This window comes from Syngnathus floridae, chromosome 13 (genome assembly GCF_059516105.1).
Source record: "Syngnathus floridae isolate MCC-2025c chromosome 13, RoL_Sflo_1.0, whole genome shotgun sequence".
NCBI classification, from domain to species: domain Eukaryota; kingdom Metazoa; phylum Chordata; class Actinopteri; order Syngnathiformes; family Syngnathidae; genus Syngnathus; species Syngnathus floridae.
In genome coordinates, this window is record NC_142425.1 from 7953423 (window position 1) to 7979546 (window position 26124).

The 26124-nt window shown below is 39.9% G+C and overlaps 1 protein-coding gene and 1 long non-coding RNA gene across 2 annotated transcripts in view; one reads left to right on the forward strand and one right to left on the reverse strand.

Annotated features, from left to right (window-relative positions):
• Positions 1-23404, reverse strand: part of fbn3 (fibrillin 3) — a 43068-nt gene extending 19664 nt beyond the window's left edge. The window contains exons 1-9 of the mRNA XM_088393532.1: positions 23266-23404; positions 21166-21496; positions 14972-15054; positions 14779-14880; positions 10404-10499; positions 10135-10230; positions 4652-4849; positions 3616-3741; positions 362-487 (exon numbers count right to left, since the gene is read on the reverse strand). Of these exons, the coding sequence (XP_088249658.1) occupies positions 362-487; positions 3616-3741; positions 4652-4849; positions 10135-10230; positions 10404-10499; positions 14779-14880; positions 14972-15054; positions 21166-21350 (1012 nt within the window). The 5' untranslated portion in view covers positions 21351-21496; positions 23266-23404. The remainder of the gene's footprint in view (positions 1-361; positions 488-3615; positions 3742-4651; positions 4850-10134; positions 10231-10403; positions 10500-14778; positions 14881-14971; positions 15055-21165; positions 21497-23265) is intronic.
• LOC148388419 (uncharacterized) lies at positions 250-22909 on the forward strand. The gene is made up of 7 exons (XR_015862001.1): positions 250-463; positions 10941-11515; positions 11634-11751; positions 11834-11978; positions 12097-12896; positions 14799-14903; positions 21880-22909. It is a non-coding gene; the product is annotated as an uncharacterized LOC148388419 (long non-coding RNA).
• Positions 23405-26124: the final 2720 nt, after the last annotated feature.

Below are 26124 nucleotides of genomic sequence, written 5' to 3' on the forward strand. Positions count from 1 at the left end.
CTGTATCGATAAAACATTAAGTCAATATATCATGTGAACACTTTGATCAGGATCTGGATAAAAATACGGAGGCTTGTAAATAAACATTTTCTGTTCTCGTGTTCCCAGCTTTTGCACGCTTGAAGTATTTTCCAACCTGGACTTAATGTTCCGAAGTTAACACCTGGTTATGTTTGCTATGATAGACTTTAAGAATACATTAACACCTGGTAATGTTTGATGGGGCGCATCAGTGAGGTATGCTGTGTATCTCTGTCCAAGTGTGTTTGTCCGCAGGCCAGGCTGACTCATGGCATGCCCGTTCGGATGCGCCAGCCAATGATCCAACGGGAATGTTGCGCGGGCATCTGGTGACACTCACCCACGCATCTGGAACCATCTGTGCTGGACATGTATCCTCGTGGGCAGGTGCACACGTAACTTCCAGCCGTGTTGGTGCACTCGCCTCCATCGCACACGCCAGGTATGGTGCTGCATTCGTCAATGTCTGAAATAGATTGTGGAGTGAATTTCTTTTGTTTTCCAAAGATGCTAAAAAAAAATTATGCAGTTAGGGCCTAATAGCATTGTTAGCAAATTGTTAGGCTAATAGGCTAACAATTACAGGTAGGTATTATGTATATATGTATGAAAACCAGATTTTGATCATACGAAAAAATTGTCACATTAATTCAAACAACAGTATTTAATTTTAACAACCAATTTAATTTAATTTAAACAGCCGATCCAAAAATTAAATATTAGTGGGATGAGCACAGAGTATGAAAAGAAAGACATTTGTTTGAATAAAATCAAATTTGAATAATTTAATTTTAATTCTCATTAAATAATAAAACACTACACCTGTTACACTGATGGCACGGTAACTGACTAGTTAGCAAATCTTACACACACTTTTGAGCTGAGTTTAAATTTAGGCTGCGGCCTTCCCCGTGTGGAGTTTGCATGTTCTTCCCACATCATGCATGTTTTTTTTTCTCACTACTTTGGGCCCCTCCCACATTCCAAAACACATACCTGAAAATTTTAAATTATCCGTAGAGTGAACTGTTACTTGTCTATATGTGTCCTGTAATTCTGGGTGTACCTCGCTTCTCGCCTAAAATCAGTTGAGATACCCTCGTGAGGATAAGACGAACAGAGATTGGAATGGAAAACATTTTATAGTGATATGTCTGAGACAGCATTAATCCAGACTATCATCTTAATCTTCATAAAGGCAGAATTAATTCCATTCAGGACAATTCGACTCACTCCACACCACATTTCCATATTGCTCAGCAGAACCAAATAATCACTCACTTATTCAAGTCAACAATCAGTGCATGATATCATCCAAGCAATTATGTCTTTATTCTTCAAGAGGGATTAGAGCTGCAAACACAAGCCTCTTCCAATATACAGCTGCTAATTCAATTATGTTCTATATAGCGGGAGAGAAGAACTCAATAAACCCCAAATGAAATGGCAATGACCTCTGAGAGTACCAAAGGGGGCCCACCTATGTGCGCTATGCTTTATGACACCACATTAAATGACTGTTATTCACTTGGGCCTGGATTTGAAGAGTTCTCGTGAGGGGGAAGCCCAAAGTGAAGTTCCACGCTGTATCAGATTTTTATGATGTGTGCCACTTATTTATATGCATGTGCAATTACTGTAGCGCTGTGGGGCATAATTACAGCTTAAGTGCCCGTGCGGTTCATATGGCTTGCGTCTGTATGTGCTTTCCCGTCGGTGCATTTTGCAAGGACTATTTACTGTAATCTACAAAAGTGGGGAAAAGTGCCAAAGTAAACCTAAATAATGAATTAAGCCACCAAAGCATGAACGAGACTCCTCATCGCATCGCAACATTTAAGACGATTGAATGCTTCGAAATTTGTGAGAAACTTTAAGATAAGGCTTTTTTTTTTCCCAGCGTGATTTTGTCCAACTGTGTAAAGCAAGAGGGACTTTCCAGAGTAGTTTCAATGCCGTATAACTCTTACTTGAGTACCAGTAACTATTTTTCCTGCTCTATTCACCTCACAAACTGTCTAAAAAAAAACATTTTAGAACTTTGAAGATTGGAAACTGTTAGTCACTAAGTCACAGGTGTCAAACTCAAGGCCCGGGGGGCCAGATACGGCCCGCCACATCATTTTATCTGGCCTGCGAAGACAAATTGTGCATCAAATTACTAGAATTGCAAATTGTCTTCACTTTTAATAATATCTTTTGTTTTGTAAATATTTGACCAGTTTTTACTCATCTGGTTTGAAAACAACTTATTTGTCAGTTTGTTTTGTAGCTTTTATTGTATATAATATGAGGTGCTCATACATTTATTTGGGTTGACAGTCACAATGGCCGAAAGAAGCTATGACTCCAATGCGGCCCGCAAAAAAAATGAGTTTGACACCCCTGCATTAAGTGATTGGAAACTGTTAGCCACCAAGTGATTGGAAACTGTTAGCCACCGAGTGGTTTGAAACTGTTAGCCACAAAGTGATAACCAATTCCTCTTCCTGTAGGTGTAATGTATATAGTCGACATATGTAAGTAAAGCATGTAAGCGAAAACCTTTATTTAACCATTACGCATCGATTCAGCTAATCTAAATACCTAGGCAGTAAGGAATCTGAGAGTGACGGGAGTAAGTTAAACATTCCGAAAGTGTTCCTTTGTTGGGAAAGCAACAGCTGGTTGGCAGCCAAAAGACTGTACTTACAGCGGGGAAAATGGAAGGGCAAGTTTTCCAAAAAGAACAGACTCAAGTAAAAGCAGACCATAAAAACCAGGTGCCATGTTGAGCCAAAAACAATCAGACACCCACATCTTACATCTTAACTGCACTTTATCTAAATTGCCTCAAAACCTCAGTCAGGCTCTCAGCTTCTGCTAAGAAAAGCAGAAACATGATGATTTGACCTAGAAGGACTCATGCTGATTATTTCTACTCAGATCATAAAGATCCTGGTAGTGCCTGTCACATTTTAATTTCCTTTTATTTTATTTTATTTTATCTTATTTTTATTTTTTTATTTTATTCTTATTTTATTTTTATTATTTTATTAAGAATTTGACAACTACTGTATTTCATACAGTATAAGACACTTTTTTTTATGTGGGAGAAAGCCGGAGAGAAGCCGCAAATTCCACACAGGTAGGCTGGATCTGAGATTCCAACTGGCAACCTCAGAACTATGAACCAGATATGCTAACAATCATATTATTCCTATTTTTAAATGTGTTGATAATTTTTAATGTAGAAAGAAACATTTGATTAAACATTCCCAATTGTAAAAGTGATCCTATAAAGCACACGTGTCAAACTCAAGGCCCGGGGGCCGGATCTGGCCCGCCAAATTATTTTATGTGGCCCTCAAAGGCAACTTGTGTGTCAACTCAATGTTTCTTGTAAAAATAGAGACATTAAAAATTATCTTCGAATGAGATATTGCAAAGAAAAAATTTAAAACTACACTTTGAAATTAAATCAGAAAATTGTTACTTTTTCTGTGATAATATACATAAGATATTCATTAATGGCCCCATGAGGAAAAGCATAACCACGATGTGGCCCGCAACAAAAAATGAGTTTGACATCCCTGCTATAAAGGCTCGACTTACCTTCACATTTGTGGCTCTTTTCACTTTGACGGTGGCCAGCGGGACATTTGCACTCATAGGATCCCACCGTGTTGATGCAGTTACCTCCAGCACAAAGACCTGGTATAGCTTGACACTCGTCCACATCTACCAGCAAACAAGATCAAAACTAGTCAGAACAAGGCTAAACTTTCAAACACATCCAGAATGTGATTCAGGTGGCCATTTTGTCAGACTTTTTAATGGCTTATTAAAAGATTTTACAATCAAAGTGTGAGCACAATGAGCCATAGCTTCCAGCGAGATGAGCTCGTTTGAGCAGGAAATAGTTTTAATAAATGTAAAGTTAGTTTTCCCAGAATTTACAGTGAGTCACATTTTCCCAGTATTGCTGATATGTCAGTAGGCGGGCTCCTTGGGAAATGAGTGTAACGGCGCACATACACGTTTTTCATAAAACAGATTTATTTCCCCCTCGATGTACTTCACAATCCAAAAAGGCTTGAGCACGTGTAGTGGAGAGACTGTTTTCAATCTCCTGAACACATTCAACCTCTGCTCCACTTGAATACAACGCTGTCTGCTCTTCTGTGCGAGACACAAAGTAAGCATGCCGCCAACACCACATTTGGATTCATGGTCACGTGCACTTTGTAGAGGTTCCAGTAAGAAGTCACTCAAGGCTCTCTGCTGATTTGGTGACTTCAGCATATGTATTAGGGGGCAATAAATATGGATCTATTTAACCTCCAGCAAGATTTAGCCAAAGCTTGTGTATAATTCTGGGCGGGCTGAGTCGTTCTAAAATTCTATTCCCCGTCTGATGCTCACTAGGAGACATTAGATTTCCAACCCTGAGTCAAAACCTCAATGTTGAAAATACCTATGGTTACAATAACTATAATAACGGACAGATTGTACATTTCCCAGGATTTACGCATCCAGCCTTCTGAACACAATTAAACGGGCCTCTGACTTGTTGACAATAGCCTGGAGATGCTGCTGGGCATTAAGTGGAGGTGATGACACATAATGAGTAATGTGAGGAACATCTGACCTTGGCAGGCTCCGGTGCGGATGTTGGGGATGAAGCCTCGTCTGCACGGGTGCGGCTGGGCGGGGCACTGCTCGCACGGGTGTCCCCAGGCTCGGCCAATGGTGGCGCAGCATAGTGTCTTGGTGCACACGATTCCGCTGAGCTGGCCTTGACACAATTGGTTTTTCACCTGCGTGAAACACGGCCCTGTCCTGTAATCTGTTGTGGCGAGAGCAGAACCAGTCGGTTAATCGGGGACATTCGATTGAATCATGATAACACTCTGAGTCAGTCCGCTGACCACATCTGGATCTGCAAAAGAGGATTATTTTACGAGCTTGAGTCATTGATATTTGGCAGAGCATCACAGCATGGTTTGAATCGGATGACTCATTGAAGTTGAAACTAATTCTCACTTTTATTGTTTTAAACTGCTTCGGATCAGGTGCGGACATAAAAATAGAAGCATTTACAAGTAGCGGCTTTCACCAAGATTTAACAAGAACAATATTGGCGCGGGTAGATTAAGACCAGTTAGCCACTGTCACGCGTGGCTAAATAACATTCCATCGTCGTTTCCAATCTAGAATCGAACAGTGGTCGCATCTATTTAAATAACGACAACCTGTCACCGTGGCCGCATGATGACCAGTCACTTGAATGTCACAATGGGGCAATTGAGTTCATTCGAGTCATGACAACACACTCACACGCGCCATTCGACAAATGTCAGACACGTGTGCGTGGGTATCTGTCCGACAGGAAGACGAGTCAGACGACAACATCAACAGTGGAGATAAAGTGCATTAAGACAAAGTGATCTCAGACGCAAACCATTTTTAAACCCTTGAAAGGAAAAAAATTGCAACCAGACAGCCAGATAAAACACAACCTACATTTTAAAACAACTGCTTTGACACAGTAGATAGCAAAACGAGACTGCACGGTCGGCAGTTTGGCTAGTCAAACTACGACTCCGGTGTGACCCACAGAATGAGATGAAGCGATAAATCAGCATGGCGTCCTCTTGGAGTCAACACACTGATTGCCCGTAGCAGCTCCTGGTGCTACATGAAAAGTGGTCACATATGTGGGAAACGTACAGAAAGAAAAGAAAAGTAGGTCAAAGTGAACATGGCTCCTGCAATGTTTTATTTCTCATCCACCTGTCTTGATTTAGTCCACTTTGGGAATTCCTGCCTTTCCCATTGGCCTCTATTTAATCTTCCCAAAGCTTTTATATTCCATTGTGCCTGTTGTTACAAGGCTTTAGTAGGATTTCATTTAAAAATTATTCACTGATATTAATGTAAGCCATTCATCCATGTTCTTTAATGATTATCCTGGTCCAAGGGCATGCACAGCAGAAAATCACAAAGTGCAATTAGCTTTAGAAAATAGCTATTTTATTTGAGACCCCCAACCATGGTATTATTTTGAAAGTGGTTTTGTTCATAGAAAATAAGAGGGGGACTATTTTCACTGGTGGATTCAGACACTGAAAGTTAAATATGCTAATTGGTAACAGATAATATAATATCATCGTAATGAAGCCAAGGGGATAAAAAAGAAACTAAACCTTGAGTTGTCTCAGAATCTCACCATTGATGACATCAGCGTTCAATAACTTGCTCAAGGACATTTCTAACCACTCCTTCTTTTAAACTAAGCCACTTGTCTCCTCAGTTATTAGTGGAATAAAATGATGAAAAAGTGAGGAAAGGAAGCAAGTTTGTGCCTTATATGTTAGCGTGGTAGGTCAGGGACACATTTATGAAGCGCATCGCAATCCCATCTGGACGTATGTTAATTCAGCGGACGCTTAGAAGAATGAGCTCAGGCATTTCAGGACATGAGAGAAATCCAACATGGGGAAGCAATTTTGTCTCGTTTGAGTTTTGTTAGTCTAAAATACTCTCCAGACTTTCTCTCATCAGTTTCGAACATCCATGAGGTTTTTATTTAACACTTTCTCACAAAAGGCCATTTCTAAACAACCCCAAAGTTTGCTTCAGGCAGCTGTTGATATATTGGTGAACTTTGACCTAGATTACTTTGGCTGAATTAGCCAACCAGTCATAGCTGGCGATATTAATCTGATATGATCTTTTACATACATCCAGAAGATGTGCGTGCTTGCGAAAGCCAGTGGCTCGAATGTTTTGATGGATGTTGGCGCGAAGCAAGATAAAACTGTCTCAAGGTTGAAGTGAGAAAAAAATCATTCTGTCTGGAACTAAAATCTTGAGCAGCACTTTCCCAGCAATGCTGTCCAGTTGTGGGATCGTAAAGACCGACTAGGGCACTGACCCAAGCAGTTGGAGGAAGAAAAAGAGAAGCAGTGAGAGAAAAAGAGGGGGAAAATGTCCATATCAGACTCATTAATAATGCCAGAAACATTTCTAAAACTCCCAAGAGGTGAATTGTAATGATACGAAACTAAAAAAAAATGAATGAATTGAATTGTAATGAAGGCATTATCATTCATACAGACGTGGCAAAGAAAGGTCAATAAGTCAGATGGATTTCAAACCGGAGACTTTGTACAGCTGGTAATTTGTTTTTAGCCCAAATGTAATGTAACACGCCTGTTTTGTGCATACGTGTGTGTCCCACATCTTGCAATCTGATTGCATCATTTTGTTTCTTCCCACTGACAAACAACTCCAATGTGCACATGTATTTGCATATGTGTGTCTTTTGTGTATTTCTTCCAACCACAACACGGTTTCTGGGTCTTATCACGGCCATTATAAACAGGCCTGAACGATCTCCGTTGCTTACATGAAGTGTAATGTTGTGTGCTAAAGTGAAGCTCAGATGAGAGAAGCCGTCAACGGTGCACTGAACTCAAACAGGAAACATGGATCAACACAAACGCTAATCGGCCCTTTCATCTAGTCAATGTTTGCATTGTATACTGTACTTTGAAACAAGAAATGGCATTGTGTCTGTAAATGGAGCTATTGTGCAGGGAAAAAAATATCCATCTCTGCTTTGACGTTTATTTTATTTTTAACGTGCCCTCACAATGGCACCAAGTCAAGGAACATAAACATGGCAACACTATTGATAACAGGCAAGCGTCCATTATTCAGTGTGTTTTCCTTTTGAGAAAACTGCCTCATTTTACATTTGATTGGAATTAATTAGATATTTAGCCTAGACATTCTATCGCCATGACTTCTGTAAATGTTATTGTAATTTTCTTTGATGGATAACAGCAATTGGTATCACATCATGGTGCAGTTTTATATACGCCATGTAAATGATGAAAAAAATGTCTGAGGCATGTTCAAGGCTATTCACAGTTGTCACATATTGAAACTCTGAGCTCTAAAAATCACCTTACAAAGAAAATATTTAAATATGCTTACATTTTCCCTGAGCATCCCCAAAACAGCTCTTTCAGGAAAAGTATCTACAAATCGACAAATTTACCGTTCCAACGTTAGTCACACACAGTTGGTGAGAATTTTATACTTGTATTGAATCAAACTTTACGAGAGAATGGTATTTTATATGACATTGTGTTTTATGACTTGTCTAAAGCCATGAAAGTTGAAAGAATGTGACTTATTCGGTTTTCCTTGTGAGTGCAGCTTCTTTTTTTTTTGCGACAATTGTACATTCATGTCGTTTAAAATTGAGTCCCTGGAAATAAATAGGTAGAAATGTGAAATAAAATCCCACTAAGTTCTCATAATTTGAGTGATAGCCCAGAAGTGATGCAAAATATTTGGAAAAACCTTTAACGGGGAAATTAGCATTGCTTGTTTTGGTTCTCGTCGATTTTGTTGATATACCCAATTTTGTGTTTACCTTACATGCATCAATGAGAGTAATGGGGAGTCAGTCGTAAAAGTCAAATTCTTTCAGTGGGACTTTTGGGCACCAAAAACACACAAGCAAAGACTTTACAATGTTGCCCTCCAATATGAAGGGTGCTTGCTTCCACTCAGTTTTGTGGACACAGCTGGGGAGGCCATTTTTATTTGTGCCTCTCTTCCTTCCCTTCCTCCCTCCTTCCTTCTTTTCTCCCCTTCCTTACATCAGGAAATGTCCACGAGCACTACGCAGTCAGTCCTGTGGGTTTGTTGCTGGACCCGGGGGGGGGAAGGGGCAGAATTATTTTTTGCCAGATGTCTTTAAGGCTCCTTCCAATATACTCAACTCCCTAAATGTGTTTTGCAAGAAAACACAACCATGCTGTTTCACAGGGGGGGTGAAAAAAGTGGAATGCCAAAGACACAAAAGGTAGACATGATGAAGTGGTAACACAAGTTGGTGGAAACACAATAAACGAAACAGGACAAGCGAAAAGGAGGGCAAATGGCGAGGGGAGCTAACTAAAACAAACGTCTGGCTGTGTGGAAGAATTTACACGTAGATGTGTGCAAAAAGGAAGAAAGAAAAGATGGAAGAGGAGAACACCTTTTGGTCACGGCAGAAAGACAATGAATGAAAATATCTGTGACTAAACCAAGACTTTAATAATGGCTCCATCACGAAAACTTGGATAGGCTAAAAAGGCAATAGCGGGATTCTCTTAAAGCTAGATGGAACGGAACCACTCCTAAATCCTGCACTCTTTTTATGAATCTCAAAATGACTATTACGAAAAGGGTAATTAAAGCAACCCAAGTTAGCAGTTGACTCTTGCACAATAAAATTTTCCCACAATCTACTTGAGGATGACTGCCCAGCCCTTCCGACCGAAAATGCTGCAACATCTCACGGGTTCCCTCTCCTGTTGCCGTTCATGTCGCGAAAGACTCCATCCATCCATCCATCCCTCCCTTTCCCTCCATCACTTGCAGCCACATGCTTCCACTCAAAGCGCAGGAGACAAACAGCCTCTGTCTGTTTGCGCCACATGAAGTCATCTGCCTCAGAATGCTAACCAGGCACTGAAGTCATCATTTCTAGAATAAATCTAGGCTGATAAGTCCACTATACATGACCACTTTAAAGTCTTGAACTGATTTGGGAAGGGAAAAAAAGGACATAAAAGCTTTTAAGTGCTTGGTGTCTCTTCCAGCTATTACTCCCTGTTAAGCACTTGATGTCAAAGTTTTTTTCCCTGGAGTCTGTTTACAAAAACAAAAGTAAACACATGTGTTTACCTAAGTCTTTTCAAATATTATTATACAAATGTATTCATTCATTCATTTTCAATTCACTAACATTCAACAATTATTTATTGTGAGATTTTTTTCCGCACTTCCATTAGATTTCATTAAACACATGTTTTTTAAGTCTTTTCAAATATTATTATACAAATGTATTCATTCATTTATTTCCAATTCTTTAACATTCAACAATTATTTCTTGTGAGTTTTTTTTACCGACTTCCATTAAATCTATTTTTTTATTTTCATTTATTGCTGTCATTTTTCTTCACAAAGTAGAAAATAAATACAACAAATATTCAATAAATAAAATGAAAAATAAATTGACTTATGAGCTAAATTTTTTTGGGTGATCACGCTCACGACTCTCACCTCTCTCGCACCCAGGGCCGGTGAATCCATACACACAGGCACATCTGTTGGGGCCGATGCAGCGTCCACCATTTTGGCAGCCATTTTCACACACAGCTTTAAAAAGAATATAGACTTGTTATTATTTGACTCACTGAGCAGCATATTCTAATATTCTATTGAGCAGGTTTCATAATAAAGAATAAAAAAAACCATCAAATTAGATGTGCAGGGGTTCCTAATATTATGGACAGTGAGTGTAAATGTAGATCGTTTGTCTTTGTACTCACGTTGACCACAGTGGTTGCCCGTGAAGCCTTTTGGGCAGCTGCAGGAATCCTCAGCACAACTGCCTCCGTTCATGCACCTGACATTGCATGACTGAACTGTAAAAGGAAATAGAAAAAAAATTGTATGATGAAAGCATATTCTTTTCAACTAAGTGAACATTTTGTGAGTCAGTCATGTTTTTAAACCCTCCCAAAAAAAAGTGGCTAAATCACCCAATGAAGGTTTTGCATGAAAAAATATACATCGTATAAATATGAAAAATAGATTTTAAAATATTTTTAAATTATGACAAAAGAAATGGGTTAATTGTATGATAAACTATTGTATCCCCCCAGGTATAAAATTGTTCAATGAACCCTCTGAACTCAAATGGTATGTCAAGAATTCGGGAGGGGGGGGGGGTCTCAATAAATTCAGAATGAAACAGCTTCTTTCTGCAATTTCTGCAGCCGATGTATTTTTCTTTTCTTAGTATTATTTAACATTATAGTTACACTGTTTCTAATTCACATGAAGATTTTTTTTTTCTTTAACAGGGAAAACATGGATGCCTTCGGGCTACATTCTACCAAGCAGACCAGAAGTCAGCAATAAGTAGATCCGACTGCATCCAGCAGTCACTAAGGAATTTACACCAGAAGGGAGGACGACTTGTGTAGTTAAAAAAAAAAAAACGGGAGAAGGCATTGACATTGATCATTACCAAAGAAGCACCGCTGAATTTCAAAAATGTTGATGATCCCTACTATGCTAAACTTTAAAAAAATTCATTCTCTTCAATGCTACCTTCCGCCTTTTATGTTGGCTTAACTGGATGACAGCCGGTTGTCCTTTAGTCCTCACATGTTTGCTTTCCTTTCTTTCTCCACATTCCAGCAGTCACCCTCATGCTTTCAAAATCCTAATCGCAAGTTCAACATTAATTTCCTCTTTCTCTCTCCACATGTATCGTCTTTTTTTCCCACCATCTGTTTATGTCTCTTGCTTCAACATTTCTGGCTTGCCGAGGCCTTGCAGCAGCAGAAGGGAAGTGGCCGGGCATCTCCAGCCGACATCACCCCACCCCTCCTTGGTCTAATGAGATCTTCCGCAAAGAGTCTGCCAAGTCCAGGTATTGCAAGCCATCTACTAGTCGGACCAGACTGAAACCAAATATGCTAAAGCTTGTAAGAAAAGGTGTGATTCCCTGTCAACAAAGCTCTCACTACTTCTTGTATTTAATTTTTTAGGAAGAGCCCTCACGTGCAAAACACTTGGCAAAAGCTTCTTCGGTCTGGTTTGTGTCTCGTGACAACAAGGCGATAAATTAAAGCAAACAGCGTCAGACCGGGGCTGGCTGCCTTTTTAGTTGAGTGTGCAATTGTCTTTTTCTTTTTTGCGGTTCAGCTCATCTCAAGGGAGACTAAGTCAGGTTTTCCTCTCATGGTAGGAACACCAGCCATGTTGAAGGCATTGATGTCCAAGGTCTATTGACTTATCTCAGGCCAAGATGTGCAACATGAAACATGATGGCACGAAGAGATAACAAATTGTGTGGAAAATTGTTCTGATGTGCGCCAAGTGCTAAGTGTTGGGTAAGATCTAAGACCCAGTTTCGATCTTTACCAGGATGTGGAACTGATCTTTGTTTCCAATATAAACATGACTTGGGAGATGGCGTCTGGAGCATGTGTCATGTTTTTGTTGTCATAGGAGCTGGAAGGGAGGAGTACAAAGAGGAGCGGCAAGAAGCAAACAAGCCCATTTGGCGACAAGAGAAGATGATCTCACTGGCTAACTTTGCACCTCCTCCTCCTCCTCGTGCCTTTGCATCTTTTGCAGGTTGAGAGAGAGAAGGAGTGAGGCGGTTCACCCCAATGACCCCGTGTGCTCGGAAAGTTGCACGTGCACAGCAAGGGGCTGTTGGGGGATGTGCGTACGTGTTAAGGTCTTTGCTGTGGAGCACCACAATGCACCTCTGTCTTCGAGCAAGCGTTGTCGCTCAGCTGCTCACATCTGGGTGCTTTTTACGAGAGGCTGCGAAACACAGGAAGTCAACTTTGTGCGTGTGTGTGCGTGTGTGTGTGTGATGGAAAACTAGCTTTATTGCTGTTTTGCACTTTGATTAGCACAGCACACAGAAACTGGTGATGAGGCAGAATACATTTTTAGATTGTATACTGTTCATCAGTACCTTAAGATGAATGTTGTCAAAATGCCAATTGTTTAGTTTTTTTTTTGTCATCATACTAAGACAAATTAGTCTGATTGATTCCGAAACTGCTTTTTGTGTTTTTTTTATTTGTGTTGACAGCGTTGTCTGTCGCTCGCCCGGCAACACCCCTACATTACCGTAATGTCTGTCACCTGCTCCCTCTTGTTGTCTCATGTATTTAAGCCCTGCCCGTGTGTTTCTCCTTGTCGGTTTCTATTGTTGTCTCCCTTCTGTCTCTGCGCCTGCTGTTCCTGTTCTGCTCGTCCAGTTTCCCCCCGGTCTTGTGTGGAGGCTCATGGTCAGATTCTGGACTTCTATTTGCCTGTGAGTCTCTGTCCCATCTATGTCATTGTTTGCCCACTTCCCTTCCTTTCAATAAACCCTGGTCCAAGCTGCATTTGGTTGCCCTGCTTCACTCATTTCATGACATTATCGTTGCACTCAGCTAATGTAAGGCCCATATAAAAAAATATACCATCGGAAGTAATTGGTCCCAGTATGTAAGCCATAATAAATTCAAAAAACTAATTTAATGTTAAAACTTTTAGGAAGAGATTTGGATACACTTTTGATAGAGATCCCGGGCCTTCTCTCAATCCACAAATGTTCCTCTGGACAAATTGGCTAACATTGTCTTTAGCTTGACCACTAAGTATCATTCAAACTGCTTGATAAGATAATATGACCATGCTACACAGACCACGACCACAGACAAATTCAATTGGCTCCCATCGTACCGACATCTCTGTATTTTCCCCTCGGCTCGCCGCAATGCCAATAAAATGGCTCCATAAATCACAGCGCAGGCACCGCGAGGACTCACTATGAGTGAGTGACAGTTCAGTGAAGCTCTTCTAAGCTTTCATTTATCTTTCTGCGCCCTTTGACCAATTCTGGAACATGACTTCATAGCGCTTGCCAAAAGCACTGACGCTGCAAAGAGATCAGTGCGCATCCTGCTGTACAGGTCAGAGGTTACCCCCACCCCATCCTCCACGGCCTTCCTCTTCAGGGGACATCACCTTTACTTTCCACTCATTGTGTGTGTTTCCAGCTAGCGTTTTTTTTTTTTTTTTTTTTGAATTAACGTAATATAAGATTCAACGCACATCCATGTTGGGCGTTTGCGTGTTTGACACGGAATGTAAGCATGTGTGTGTCTGGCAAGACGCCAGGAATGACTGATGAGCTGATTTTGGCCTACTAAAGCAGCGAGGCTGAACACATTGCACGCATCCACACGAGTTAAAGTATTTGCTAACACCCTTCTCATTTCACTATGACTTGAATCCTGAATTAATTCCCTTAAGACTATTTTGACTCCATGTAGCTCACCACATACATCTACTCCGCAACTGGAATTGATCAACTGAAGTGCTGGCGAGAGACTCACACAATAGGAGCAATGTGTCCAGTGGGAAATAAAATCTAGGGTTGGAAAGAGTCTTATTGTATAAGTAGTTGGGTCAGTTTGAATTGCATGAATAAAAATCCTGGGAAAATTAGTTTCTAAAACGGAATACCGTATTGGCCCGAATATAAGACGGTGGGGTTTTTTTTTGCATTGAAATAAGTCTAGACATTATACCCATTCACAACGCAAGATGGCGTCAGATATCTTTAAAACGAATTCTGAACTTAACTCCCCAGGCCAAAGCGAACCTGTCACGAAGAATAAAAATAAAAATAGCAGTAGCACGAAGAAGAAAAATAAAAAATAGCAGTAAGAAAGATAACAGAAAATGGAAAAACCAGAAGCCATTCATTTACAAATGTGATTGCTTTAGTTTACATATTTAAATGTTCAGATATTAAGATGTGATAGACAGTTTTTGCATGATTTGAATAAGGCAAAATAACATGCTTTTTCTCTCGAATATATTGTTATAATCATTTGTTTCAGATGTACTGTAATTTTCTGTATAAAAATGAAATTTGGTGTTCAAAAAGTCTTTTTTCAAACTTGAGTCATGAAAAAGAGGGGGTCGTCTTTTAATCAGGGTTGTCTTATATTTGGGCCATTACGGTAAAAAAAAAAAATCCCAGAATGCATTTGGCTCACATGTTGCAAAATACCAAACACTGAATTCAATTAGGGAGGGTAAGAATCATCTGATGGGTGTACTTTTCACGGGCTGGTGTTTCTTAGTGTTTTTGTGATAAGTGGGAGGTCAACTCACCTCCTCCTCCTGCTCCACAGCTGGAAGAGAGCTGCCCGTTTGAACAGGTGCACATGTTGGGTCTGGAACAGAAGCCATCCCCGCAGGAGTTCCTGCAAATTGCTGTTGGGTCAAAAAGACAAAGGGTGAGTCATTTTAAACTTTTAAGCAAAGCAGCAAAATAGAAATGTTATTTTCTTCTCGTGGAACTTACGGACAATGCACTGGTTCCCGCCTGGCAGAGTTTTCCATCCAGGGCAGCAGTATGAATGGAAACGAGAACCACAAACGTTTGGTCTGAAACACAAAAATAAAAAAAATTGCATATTTTGAGAGAATCCTTGAAACAATTGATTGGACGAGCCAAACAAAAAAAAAATTCAATCTGAGTGTACTCAATTGACAGATGTAACAGTCATCGTAGCCTATGGAGCGTTTGATTGGTCTCGGCCACAAGCTTTCCTCTCAGGAAACAGCTAAACCACATTTGCAAATGACTGACATTACTCACACACACACATTGAGGCTTTACAAACCAATAAGAGGAGGACTCTTTATCGTACATATCATAAAAATCTCCCTCATGCATCAACTTTAAAACCCAATTCCAGTCGGAATACAGAAGTAAATGCAGCGTAGCAATCTGAAAAGATTCCAGCAGTGTGGTTGTACTAATATGTGCAGTCATGTTTTGTGAAGCATGTGACTGATAATGTCTATATTTCTAGTAATATAGTTTAGATTGAAACCTTTCCTGTCTGTTAACATCATCCCTATAAAAGGGTATCTTGCAAATATTTATATAGAGCTAAAGTCAATAGTGGTGACATCATCACAATGACTTTTATAGCGTTTGGCTGAGGTTTTACAAGTTACTTCATCTAAACTGACCATTTGTGTTTATTGTGAAAATGGTGGTGAGGAGTGAGGTTGAAGTTCTTTCTTTCTCAACAATAAAAAATAAACGCTTCTATGAATCTTTCCAAGCTCATTTAAGCTGTTTTATTTATGATTTGAGAGCTGAGATGATAAATAAATAAATCACATTGTGTAGGATAATTGAATCAATTTGCTTATTCTCCTTCCACAGAAAACTTTAGAAAACCAGACCTTTAATATTTGGAAAGAGTCTGCTAAAACTCAAAGTTTTTTCTCTGTATCAAGTCCAAATGTGCTTCTCAAGTTCCTCTTATATGTGGATGTGACAATGACAGGTGGGAAATGGTGGTAGAAGGACAAACAGATGGACGGTCCAGAAGAAGAATTTACATCGTGGTATAAAGGAGAACCTTAGAATCTATGAATTCTTTAGTAAAATTAGCAAAGCTAAAATCAAAATGACCAATTAATTAAAATTAAATTAAAATTAAAATTGTTCAAAAGTGTGAAGATTAAAATTAAAATGACCAATTAATTAAAATTAAGATTACCAATACCCATAAGAAAGTGTGAAGACCTAGACAGCGACACGGATCGGGCTGGGGGTAGGACATGACGGTGGGAAAGGAAAAGGAACAGGGGATAAGAGGGAGGGAAAGCAAAACAAGTTAATGTTGAGAAGAGGAGGAAGCCGCAGGAGGAGTGGAAAACTGAGATAGGGAAAGGAGAGGCCAGGGCAGAGTCTTGGTGATGGGTCAACTTTCTGGGGCACAAACTAAACATTCTGTTAGGGTTCAAAAATACCTCAGCAATGCATTCCACCGCTTAATGAGTGGCTGATTTCATCCCTCCTCTGGTTTCAGCAGAGTGCTGAAACTCTTCCACTGTTACAGTTAGACAAGGAGGATGTTAATATATGACGGATTATATGCGGCTGAGCCCGAGGTGTTCACGTTTGTTATTCTTCCTCTGCCCCTCGATCCAAGTCTTTCCTGTAGGTCAGCGCCTGCTCTCTCAAGAGCTTTAGCCGACCAACTCCAGTCTAACAGAATGAAAGACAGACATGAAAAAAAAAGTTCAAACCACCAGGGGGTTTCCTCAATATTGAAATGTCCCACTGTTCTCAGGGCTCAATCTAAAGGAGATTAGCTCTTGTGCGTCCACGTTGTGACCTTTGCAGCTGCCTCCAGGCCCGTAAATCGCTCGTTAACTGCCGTTAATGGTAATAAAAAGAAAATGGCCACCACCTCATCCAAGAGAAAATGGGAAGCGTTGATGACGCACGGAACACTAATTCGAATAAACTTAAGGTCGGTATTAGTGAGCGGCTCTCTTTTGTCGAGACAAGCTATGTGTGGATTATTACGATGCTGATCAGACAGCATGATTTTTGCAGAGGTGTGCTTGAGGCTGGCAACAATAAAAGGCAACTCGAACACAGGGTGGTCTTTTATTGCACCTATGCAATATTTATGTTGCCGAATCAGCATCTCAGAATGCCACATCTGAGAGGTGGATGGATTATCTCGGCAATGAAGTGCTCACTAATAAACATTTACCAACTGCCTCATTATGCAAACTGCTGATTGCAGAATGTTTTGCTCGTGACAATATGGACGATCTAGCAAAAAAAAAAAAAATAGTCCTTTATTTTATGGTCCACTGATTGCTGTTCTGGTTGTAAACGTCGACTGGTTCTGATCTTCAACAACCATCGTTCTCTGGTCTCGTGAGGCACCGATGAAGTTCCTGTGAGTTTCCAGCAAACTGTTACAGAATTAGAAAGTGCAACCTCAACACAGCCTGAGGGTCGGTCAACTCATGCAGGAATCCAAAGGGTCAAAGATTAAAGTAGTTAAGAGCAGCCCGTTCGTTCGACCGGCAATGAAAGGGCCTACATGGAGAATGAGCACAGACAGTTTCCATGAAAACAAAGAAGAGCAGAAGTTTAGGTCAGGTGCTTGTGTAGCCTGTGTCTGTTAGGGTCAAAGATCAAAAGTCATCAGTCTGGTATTTGGAGCAAGTATAGCTGCCTCAAGCAAGACTTGTGAGGAGGATTGAGAAATGTATAAAAAAATCTAAGAAGTAAAAAAATAAGACTCCAATTAGGCCCAGCCCTAATTCGACTAGTTTTCAAATCGTCTCCCTTCGGCAAGGTTTGGTAAAGCTGGGTTGAGTTTACAAGATGGTTGCCAAGTGTGAAGTGGAATTTTGCATCGCTAGCATAAAAACTGAGTTTTAAAGAGAAAATGTGGCACTTTTTTTATGAGCTTTTTTGGTCTACGTTGAAGGTAATTGCGGTAAAGCTGTAAATCCTTCGCTATGTGTAATATTGATCAAGAAATAGCTACCGTGTGTATTCCAGACGTGAGTTTATTCTTTTCACATGTGCGGTGACATCACTGTTCTAACTATGGGACATCAGCATGGAGTTCTCGTTCCGGCTTTTTGATATTGAGCAGTCTGAGCCAGAACTTTCAAGGTTATGTGATGATTTTATGGATATAGAATTTCTCTAAGCAGCAAATAACATATCCTGTTATTATAATAATTATCATCATTTAATCTCACTGATGCGAGTAACAGGTTTTTTTGGCATGTTTTAGTATAAGAGACAGATTGTTAATTAATTGTTGACAAAAAAAAAAATTATAAAACATTTACTGCACACCCTTGTGCTGACGCTGACTCGATCAGGAGCCGACCCCAGCGGGGAAACTTTATTTGACTCTGCAGGGGATACAAATGTGCTGCCTGGCAGCCACGTTTCAAACGTAGAAAAACATGAGGGACATTATCAGAACGTGACTGGCCAATTGGAAATGTCTAACCCAAACCAGTAAATAGATAGAAAGATGATAGTGAGACAACTTAGCAAGACCTGATTGGATAATGGAGCCAAAAAAATGGCAACAAAAAAAACCTCAGCGTGTTGTTTCAGGCATACTCAATTTCCGTGGCCAGTTTTTCAGTGTAATTGGAGTCTTTAAGGTTTGCGCCATCGTTTAAGATTCCATCCACAGTCTGCAATGGTTCTGCTAGGATTTAATGGCTTCAATCAGCCCTATTTAACATCATCACTAATTTAACAATAAAATATATGAAATCTTTCCTTGACATTATAAACGATCCGTTGTTGTTTTTTACGATGCATGCGAGGCAGCATTCAACTTTTAAACATGTTCAGCCTTTCCCACAAGCAAAAATCTTACTTCAATTAAAGCCTTCAAGGCAGCAAGCCAAAAGTCTGATCAGATACAAAGCTGAATGGACTGATACCAAACAGCAGTGTGTTGTGGGAAGCTTGTGAGTCACAACTAGTCAGCATCAGCACTAGCGGCCATACCAGGGACAGATTTGTGGATATAGAATTCTTGCCAGCAAATAAACACTGCACGTTAGCCCAAGGCCGGCATAATGGCCATCATTACGCTAACCACCCTCCATCCGCCACACGCACAGTTACTGACAGTTAGTTGTGAATGGTGCAACGCATTTGGATGCATTGCAGGGTCTTGAATGTATCACATATCGTTACACTTTGAGCTGAATCGCTGATCTTCACTAGTTTCCCCTACCACGCTGTTCAAAGTTCCCCAAACATGGAAAAAAAAATTGGTTACAGAAACATTGGAAGGATAAAAAAACTTTGGCTTAGAAATCTTGGATCCTAATTTTTGTGGGACAGTTTTGCAAAGTGCATAAAAGTGAATCCTGACTCAAACATAACACAAATGTTCTTTTGGATGAATGGACAAAAAAAAAAAATCCACACATTTAAATGTCCTAGAATATAGAATGTCATTTCCTTCAGCTATTAAAACCAGGTGTGCCAATACTTTGTCAAATTTTCTCAAAAGGTAGCTCACACTTCACATTTTAAATTATTAAGAAATAGTTTTCAGCCAAACTGTAATGGAAAATAAAATAGACACGTATTTGCTTTGGCCAGCTCTAGTAACTTCAGCTCTTGGGGAAAATAAAAAGTCTGCAGGTTATAGATGCCAGCTAACATTAAAATTAACAGTTGAATTTCATGTCCCAAAAAAACTTTGTGGGGGTACATTGTAGACTTTTTATTCTTGGGAAATATCTGCAGTTAATTCATTCAGCACATTCAAAAAAAAAAACAAAAAAAATCCTTGCAGGAGACTTTCATCCCAATCACTGCTAAGTCTCCACATGTTCACGTTTTGCATCGGAAAATTCTTCAGCCTTTGATTGTTCTCGTTCTCTTAAAAAAAAACATTTGATTTGATTAATATGAAATTGCACAATAGCTGCCCTTTGTTTTTAATCACTCAATAGACAAAAACAGATTATTGCTCTGTAATGTCATATATTAGATTTGGGTACTAGAATACCCCTTCAGATGTTAACCAATAAAATATTGAGATATTTTCAAGAAACACAACCCAGATGATGACCAGTTCAAAACAAAGTCAGCCATTTCAAACACAGACTCATTTATACTTTCTTACAACATTCCCGTTTGAGAAATATTAAACAAGCAATATGTCAATCCTAGTTCTTAGGTTGGTTTCTAGTCGGTGAAACAATCGTCCCTTTTTATTGGTCCTTCGAGTAATAGGACTACCTCATTTCCTCTAACTTGCTTAGCACAAGGGCAACCATATGCATGATTGGAATAAGTGATTTTGACAACGGGGCCCAACAAAACATGCCTTGTTTTTTGTTTTTTTTTCGATGTGTAGAAGCAAAATATAGTATTGCCCCGCTCCACAAAGTAAGAGTTTGAATATGACGGCGAGGTGGGGGTCGAGTGCTCATGTGACCTTTTAGGTTCATTACACTGACACTCAAATAGTTTGAAAACATGCATACATGCATGTACATGGTACAGCCAAGAGAAATATAGAAAAAATGTAGGTCAATGCTTGCCCACCCACTTTCTTCGTCTTGTAAGCAATACACATGAGAATCTGGGTCAGATCATCATCATCACCACATGGGATGTATAGAATGCTGCTTTTTCCCGATTTTTTTCCCATGAAATGTCAATTTGCTGTAAATACACGTGGTGAGTTCAGCACGCCAGGCAGCTTGTTAAGGTCAAACATGTGCTGTTTGTGTGTGGGGGGGGACAATGCACTAGTATTCCACAAGCATAATTTGATATAGGGCGGTCTGGCCTCTCACCAGAAAGCGCAGCAGTTGAAAGGGCGCTGCCAGGAAATCAGAGGGGGTATAAAGTCATTTATGGGTTTAAGCCTCACCAGATACAATGGCTCCACAAAGGTCTCAAGTATGCAAAACTGGATTGGATGCACTTTTCCATTCTTCTGCTAATGAAGCTGTTTTAAGAGAATGTTCCACATTACTGTAGTGAAACAAAAATTGGCTTTACAATGGCTATTAAAGTCAGAATTTGAGTTTGAAGAAATAGTGACAAGCTGAGAATCATTGGCCACACCCCATTGTGTTAAAATTGTCACTGTTGTGGTGATGTCATCACACACCTATGTAATGGTGCCACTTGCATCTCCAAACAGACAAAATTGTGCCTACCCTCTTAGTGTCTCCTGGCCACGGCGTCGAACCCGTTGAGCTTCTCTCTGGTCCGTGGTGGCCGTGAAGCGGCTAGCCTGGACCGGTCCATTCCCATTGGCAGTCTGACCGTACGCCACCTGGACTGGCGCAAGGCACAGCGCCACCCATCCCAGTAGCACCTGGGCCAGCTTCCCTGATCCCATTGGTCCGGCCGGCGATCCCTCCGAATGAAACACAAGCCTTTTACGATTCCTTCTCAGACTCTGCGGTCACTGTTTGAACCCAGGCTGAGTAGAACAATCTAGACCTGGATCCAGACCAAGTCCTGGAGTGCACTCCAAAGTCAGGACTGTAAAGAAAACAGAATTGAGATAAAAGTTTAGGAAAACAGAAAACAGACATTTATTCAGCATGTCTCCCACATTGACATACTTTGTTTTTTATTATTAATTACTTGGCCTGTTTCGACCGCATAGAGGGCGCCAAAGAGTTGTTGGGCGAAGAATAAAAGGCTTAAGCTAAAAACCACCACTGAACTAAACTTTGTTCCTCAAAAAATAGTATGTCAGACCATTCAATAGATGAGGACAAATTACTCGCCCTATACCGATTATGTTCATTATGTAATTGAGATAAGCGGCAATATTTCGAATCATTCCATTTTGTATGAGGTGACTTCATACAAGAGCTATATTGACTTTCCATTTGTGATTTTTTGGGGGTACGTTACAGTTGAAAAACACCCATCCCATGTTCCGACTGGATTGGACAGCCTTGAGGTTTATTTTCTCTTCACCACCTCATTATAGACCACAGCTTGAAGAAAGAACTGTGGGGCCCTGGTCAGACTCTACCAACCACAGGATATACGGTGTAAATAAGACTGGACAAAGATATCTGACACACTTGAGGAAAAAAAAAATGTTTTTGTGAGAATGATGAGCAGTCAAAGATGATGACATGACAATATTTGGCTGTGATGAAAGAATGTGTGCCAATCAGTCTGTGTGCGTGTGAGTGTGTGTATGTGTGTGAGTGTGTGTCGCTGCATTGTACTACTTTTCCACTGAGGTAAAATGAGCTCCTTGTAATAAGTGAGTTGGGCAGCATGGCGGCACAAAAGATTCTTGTGCCTGATCCATTATAGTACATCAGACAAGAGCGGCTGATCAGAGCAATTTTACACTACATAACGGCCAAATAAAACTGGGTCAAGCTTTTTGTTGTATATTTTAAATCCATACCAGCATGACAAAATCTGCACAAGTGCTTAAGCAGAACAAGAAACTAAACCAAAAATGGCTGCAGCATATCTCAGCTGATTTAGGGCAAGATGCAAAGTATACCTTGGACCAGTCGCCAATGGCAGAGCACAAATAGACAAACAATCTTTCATAATTACGACAGTATAATCTAGATTAAAAATCATCAATGAAACTAACAATCATGTTTTTTACATTATTAGTAGAAGTCAGACCATCAAAGGACATGCAGACGCTGAGATCCGAACATAAAAGTTCACAACTGTGAGGCAAGAGTGCTAACCACTTGTCCACTGTGCTGCCTTTTCATGCATCATGCCAAAAATAATGAAAGATTTAGTATGCTCGAAATTAAAAATATTTGCTGGAGTGAAAAAAAACAAATACAAAAAGTGAACCTGTTCCTCACCATTTTTTTCCAAACAAACAATCCCTAACTAAGAATATGCAACCGTATGAAAATCAAAACTATAATTTTTCATGTCCAAGTCGGATGCATACATTATATTTCACACCACAAAGCTGCAGCAGTGAGTCCTCGCAGGAACTTTATGAATGGAAATAAACGCATCAGCCTCTACGCGCTTCATTAAACGTGACGTGAACCAAAAGTGCCACAAATACTAAAGCGTCAAGAATCAAGCGAAAACGACATTGTATTTTTTTTCTAAATACGCACAAGGCAATGAAAAACGATGCCAAACTTTTGCACCAATTTGCCGCATCTCCTCCGTGAACGAGTTAATCTACCGTGAAACGCACACTGAGTCTCTAACAATAGTCACCCGCTCGAAGTCATTGAATAAGTCACATTACACTCTTGTCATGAGACTATTATTAAGCATGCTCGCAATACCTTGGAACAATTGGAGTGCCTTGCGTCGAGCAGCCCGCTGTTGGAATTAAGAGGCAGCAATATATGCGCACCAAGGATGGAATATTCAACTACTGTAGGCTTGTGAGTGGGGGGAAAAAAAGAAAAGTTAAGGAATTGCCCCGATTGGGATAAGGGGAGGGGAGTTTAAAAAAAAAGGAGGGGGTGAGGGGGGGTAGTAACGGTCTACAGGACAAACCCACATTCCTCAAGAAGACTCCTGGAGTTGTTCTAACAGAGGCCAGCAGTGCTCAAACGTCACTATCATCCCTCCTCCGGGGCAACAGGACCCTACACATGTGATAAGATGCATTTGCATTCACATCTGCTTGTGGAAAAAGAGCACACTTTATCAACAAAAGAAGGTGAAGGAGGTCATAATGGAGTTCGATCTGGGTTTGACAGTGCATAAATATACTCCAAGGCAGAGAAAATGTTAGTTTAAACGCTCACATTGCAGCAGTTCTATATCTGTTTATACAGGAGGTCCACTTACAAAGTATATTTGCTTGTTGAAAATCTACAGGTGAAGTTTACATTATGTGCTTAGTTGATTATTTTGGGTTCCAATTTGGCGGCTCTTGCTGTCAGTGATTATTTGTTTTAATTCAATTCTGTCTTGGGTTGCATTAACTTGTGGTGTAATTTCACTGTTGGCCACAAGATGGTGACACTGTGTACATTTGAAAGTACACAAAGCAGCAAGAATGCTGACGGTATGTCAATATCAGACTAATTTGAGATGATTTACAAATTGCTGGGCAACAATTATACGGAGATTTGCATTATTTGCAGGGGATGGGGACGGTCAACTCTGTAATCCAAATGAACTCAACTATGCAGACCTTGTGATTGACACATCCTTGTGCTTTGTTGCCACAAGTGCTGATAGGAAGTTAGCACCGAAAGGGGAGACCATCTGGCCAGTAAATTGGTGGGGACAGCTGAGCGCATCTTAAAAGCGCTGATGTCAGCACTATTTGTATAAAACAACTTGATCAATCCAACGTCATGCAATTTTGCCTTCAGGGAGGTACTAATTTAGCAATATGTTTATTATTGTGGTTGCCCTTATGGTAAAAGAACACCCAGATGTTTCATATAATCATATGTCAACAGGTAAAAGAGAAACCGCAAAGAGTCTCTAGATGATGAACATGAATTCCAACATCTGCCGTGGCCTTCAATTTAGTCAGCTCATATGACCACAGATCATTTTGAGGAATATTTTCCATCCATCTGGGAATCTTTGAGCCACTGACAAGGAGATCCGTAGCCAGTTACTCACCTCAACATAGATTTACATCTTGATAAAACCACTAACAAGTCTTGCACTATCATGTCTCTCTTAATGCAAGTCAGTTTAGTCAAAAATGTTAAGCACATAAAGGGGCATTAAATTCTGTAATGGTGATAAATTTTTGTTTTAGATCATTATTTTCTCCAGTACCTTATGACAAACCCAAGAAGGGCAAGGATGTTTTTGTTGTTGCCGCAATAAATAAAAAAAGAAAAAACAACATTAAGTCAGGAAAGTTACGTAATTACAGCCATAAAACATTTGGTCTCAGCGGGAGTCAGTATGATCTAAATCCAACAAGCGGAAAGCAGTGCAATTAGATTTCCGGAGATACGTTTTATTGTCAGGATGTGCTTGAGGTTTGTCTTTGAAACGTGACACATGTTGTTAATCAGTAAATACGTAGTCGATTTGGTTGTCATCAAGTGATTCAAATAATGATGAAACGTACATTGAGATTATCATAAAATACGGTACATTATTGGTACAAAATAAGCAAATAATATTTTAGATAACTTAAGAAATTGTAACCAAGATCGTAAATCAATTATTATATATATATATATATATATATATATATATATATATATATATATATATATATATATATATATATATATATATATAATAAATACATAAATAAATATAAAATAAATTTTCATTTATTGGTCGCTCAAAAGAACACCATTAATTAATTAATTAATTAATATACGGATTTTCCGAAAGCTGTACATAACTAGTGAACCCTTTTTACAACAGAAAGCAGGATGGGCCTTCAAGATTCCTTGAAGAGGAACTGTGGTATGTTGCAGAAGCTCTTGTAGAACTCAAACTGACATCAGGCGCATACCTTTACCAGGTTCTCCCTTTGACCCACCCCCTTGTCTCCCTTTTTCCCAGCACACACATTTGTTTACACGTATGTAAACACTCACACGCACAGGCACACCATATGTCGACGGAGGGTAAAGTCTCCCTCAGCCACCAAAAAACGGCAATGTTTCCCCCCCCCCCAACTGCAATCAAATGGAAATTTTATTTCCATTGCATTCAAGTGAAGAGGTTGAGCAAACACGCAACTTGAGCATGTGCTAGCAAGACAACCTGCTATTGTCAACTTTAATTAGGTTATCCTATTAAAGATGGTATTAGTCACACTTGTTTTGGGCGTTGTGATGTCTAGTCATTGACAAAAGCGAGCTGTTTTTTTGTACTCACAGCAGACTGTATTGTTGATACATTGCCCGAGAGAACAAAATAAGAAGCTTGTTTGTTGGTGTTGCCCACGTCATAAGATAATTGAAAAGTTTTGGTGGGGGGTAAATAAATCATGTGCTCTCATGGATGCCCATAAAGGCTCTTGTCAAATTTAGGAGGATTGGGAACGATATGTGTTTGTCGCTGTGGTGACAAAAAAAATCCCAAAACTAAGGAAAACGTACAGAGCCAACACATTGGTCACATTTTAAGAGCTATTTTTAAAAATACAATATGTATTTTCTTTACTCCGGGTCAAACCAGTGCCATTTCAAACAAACTCG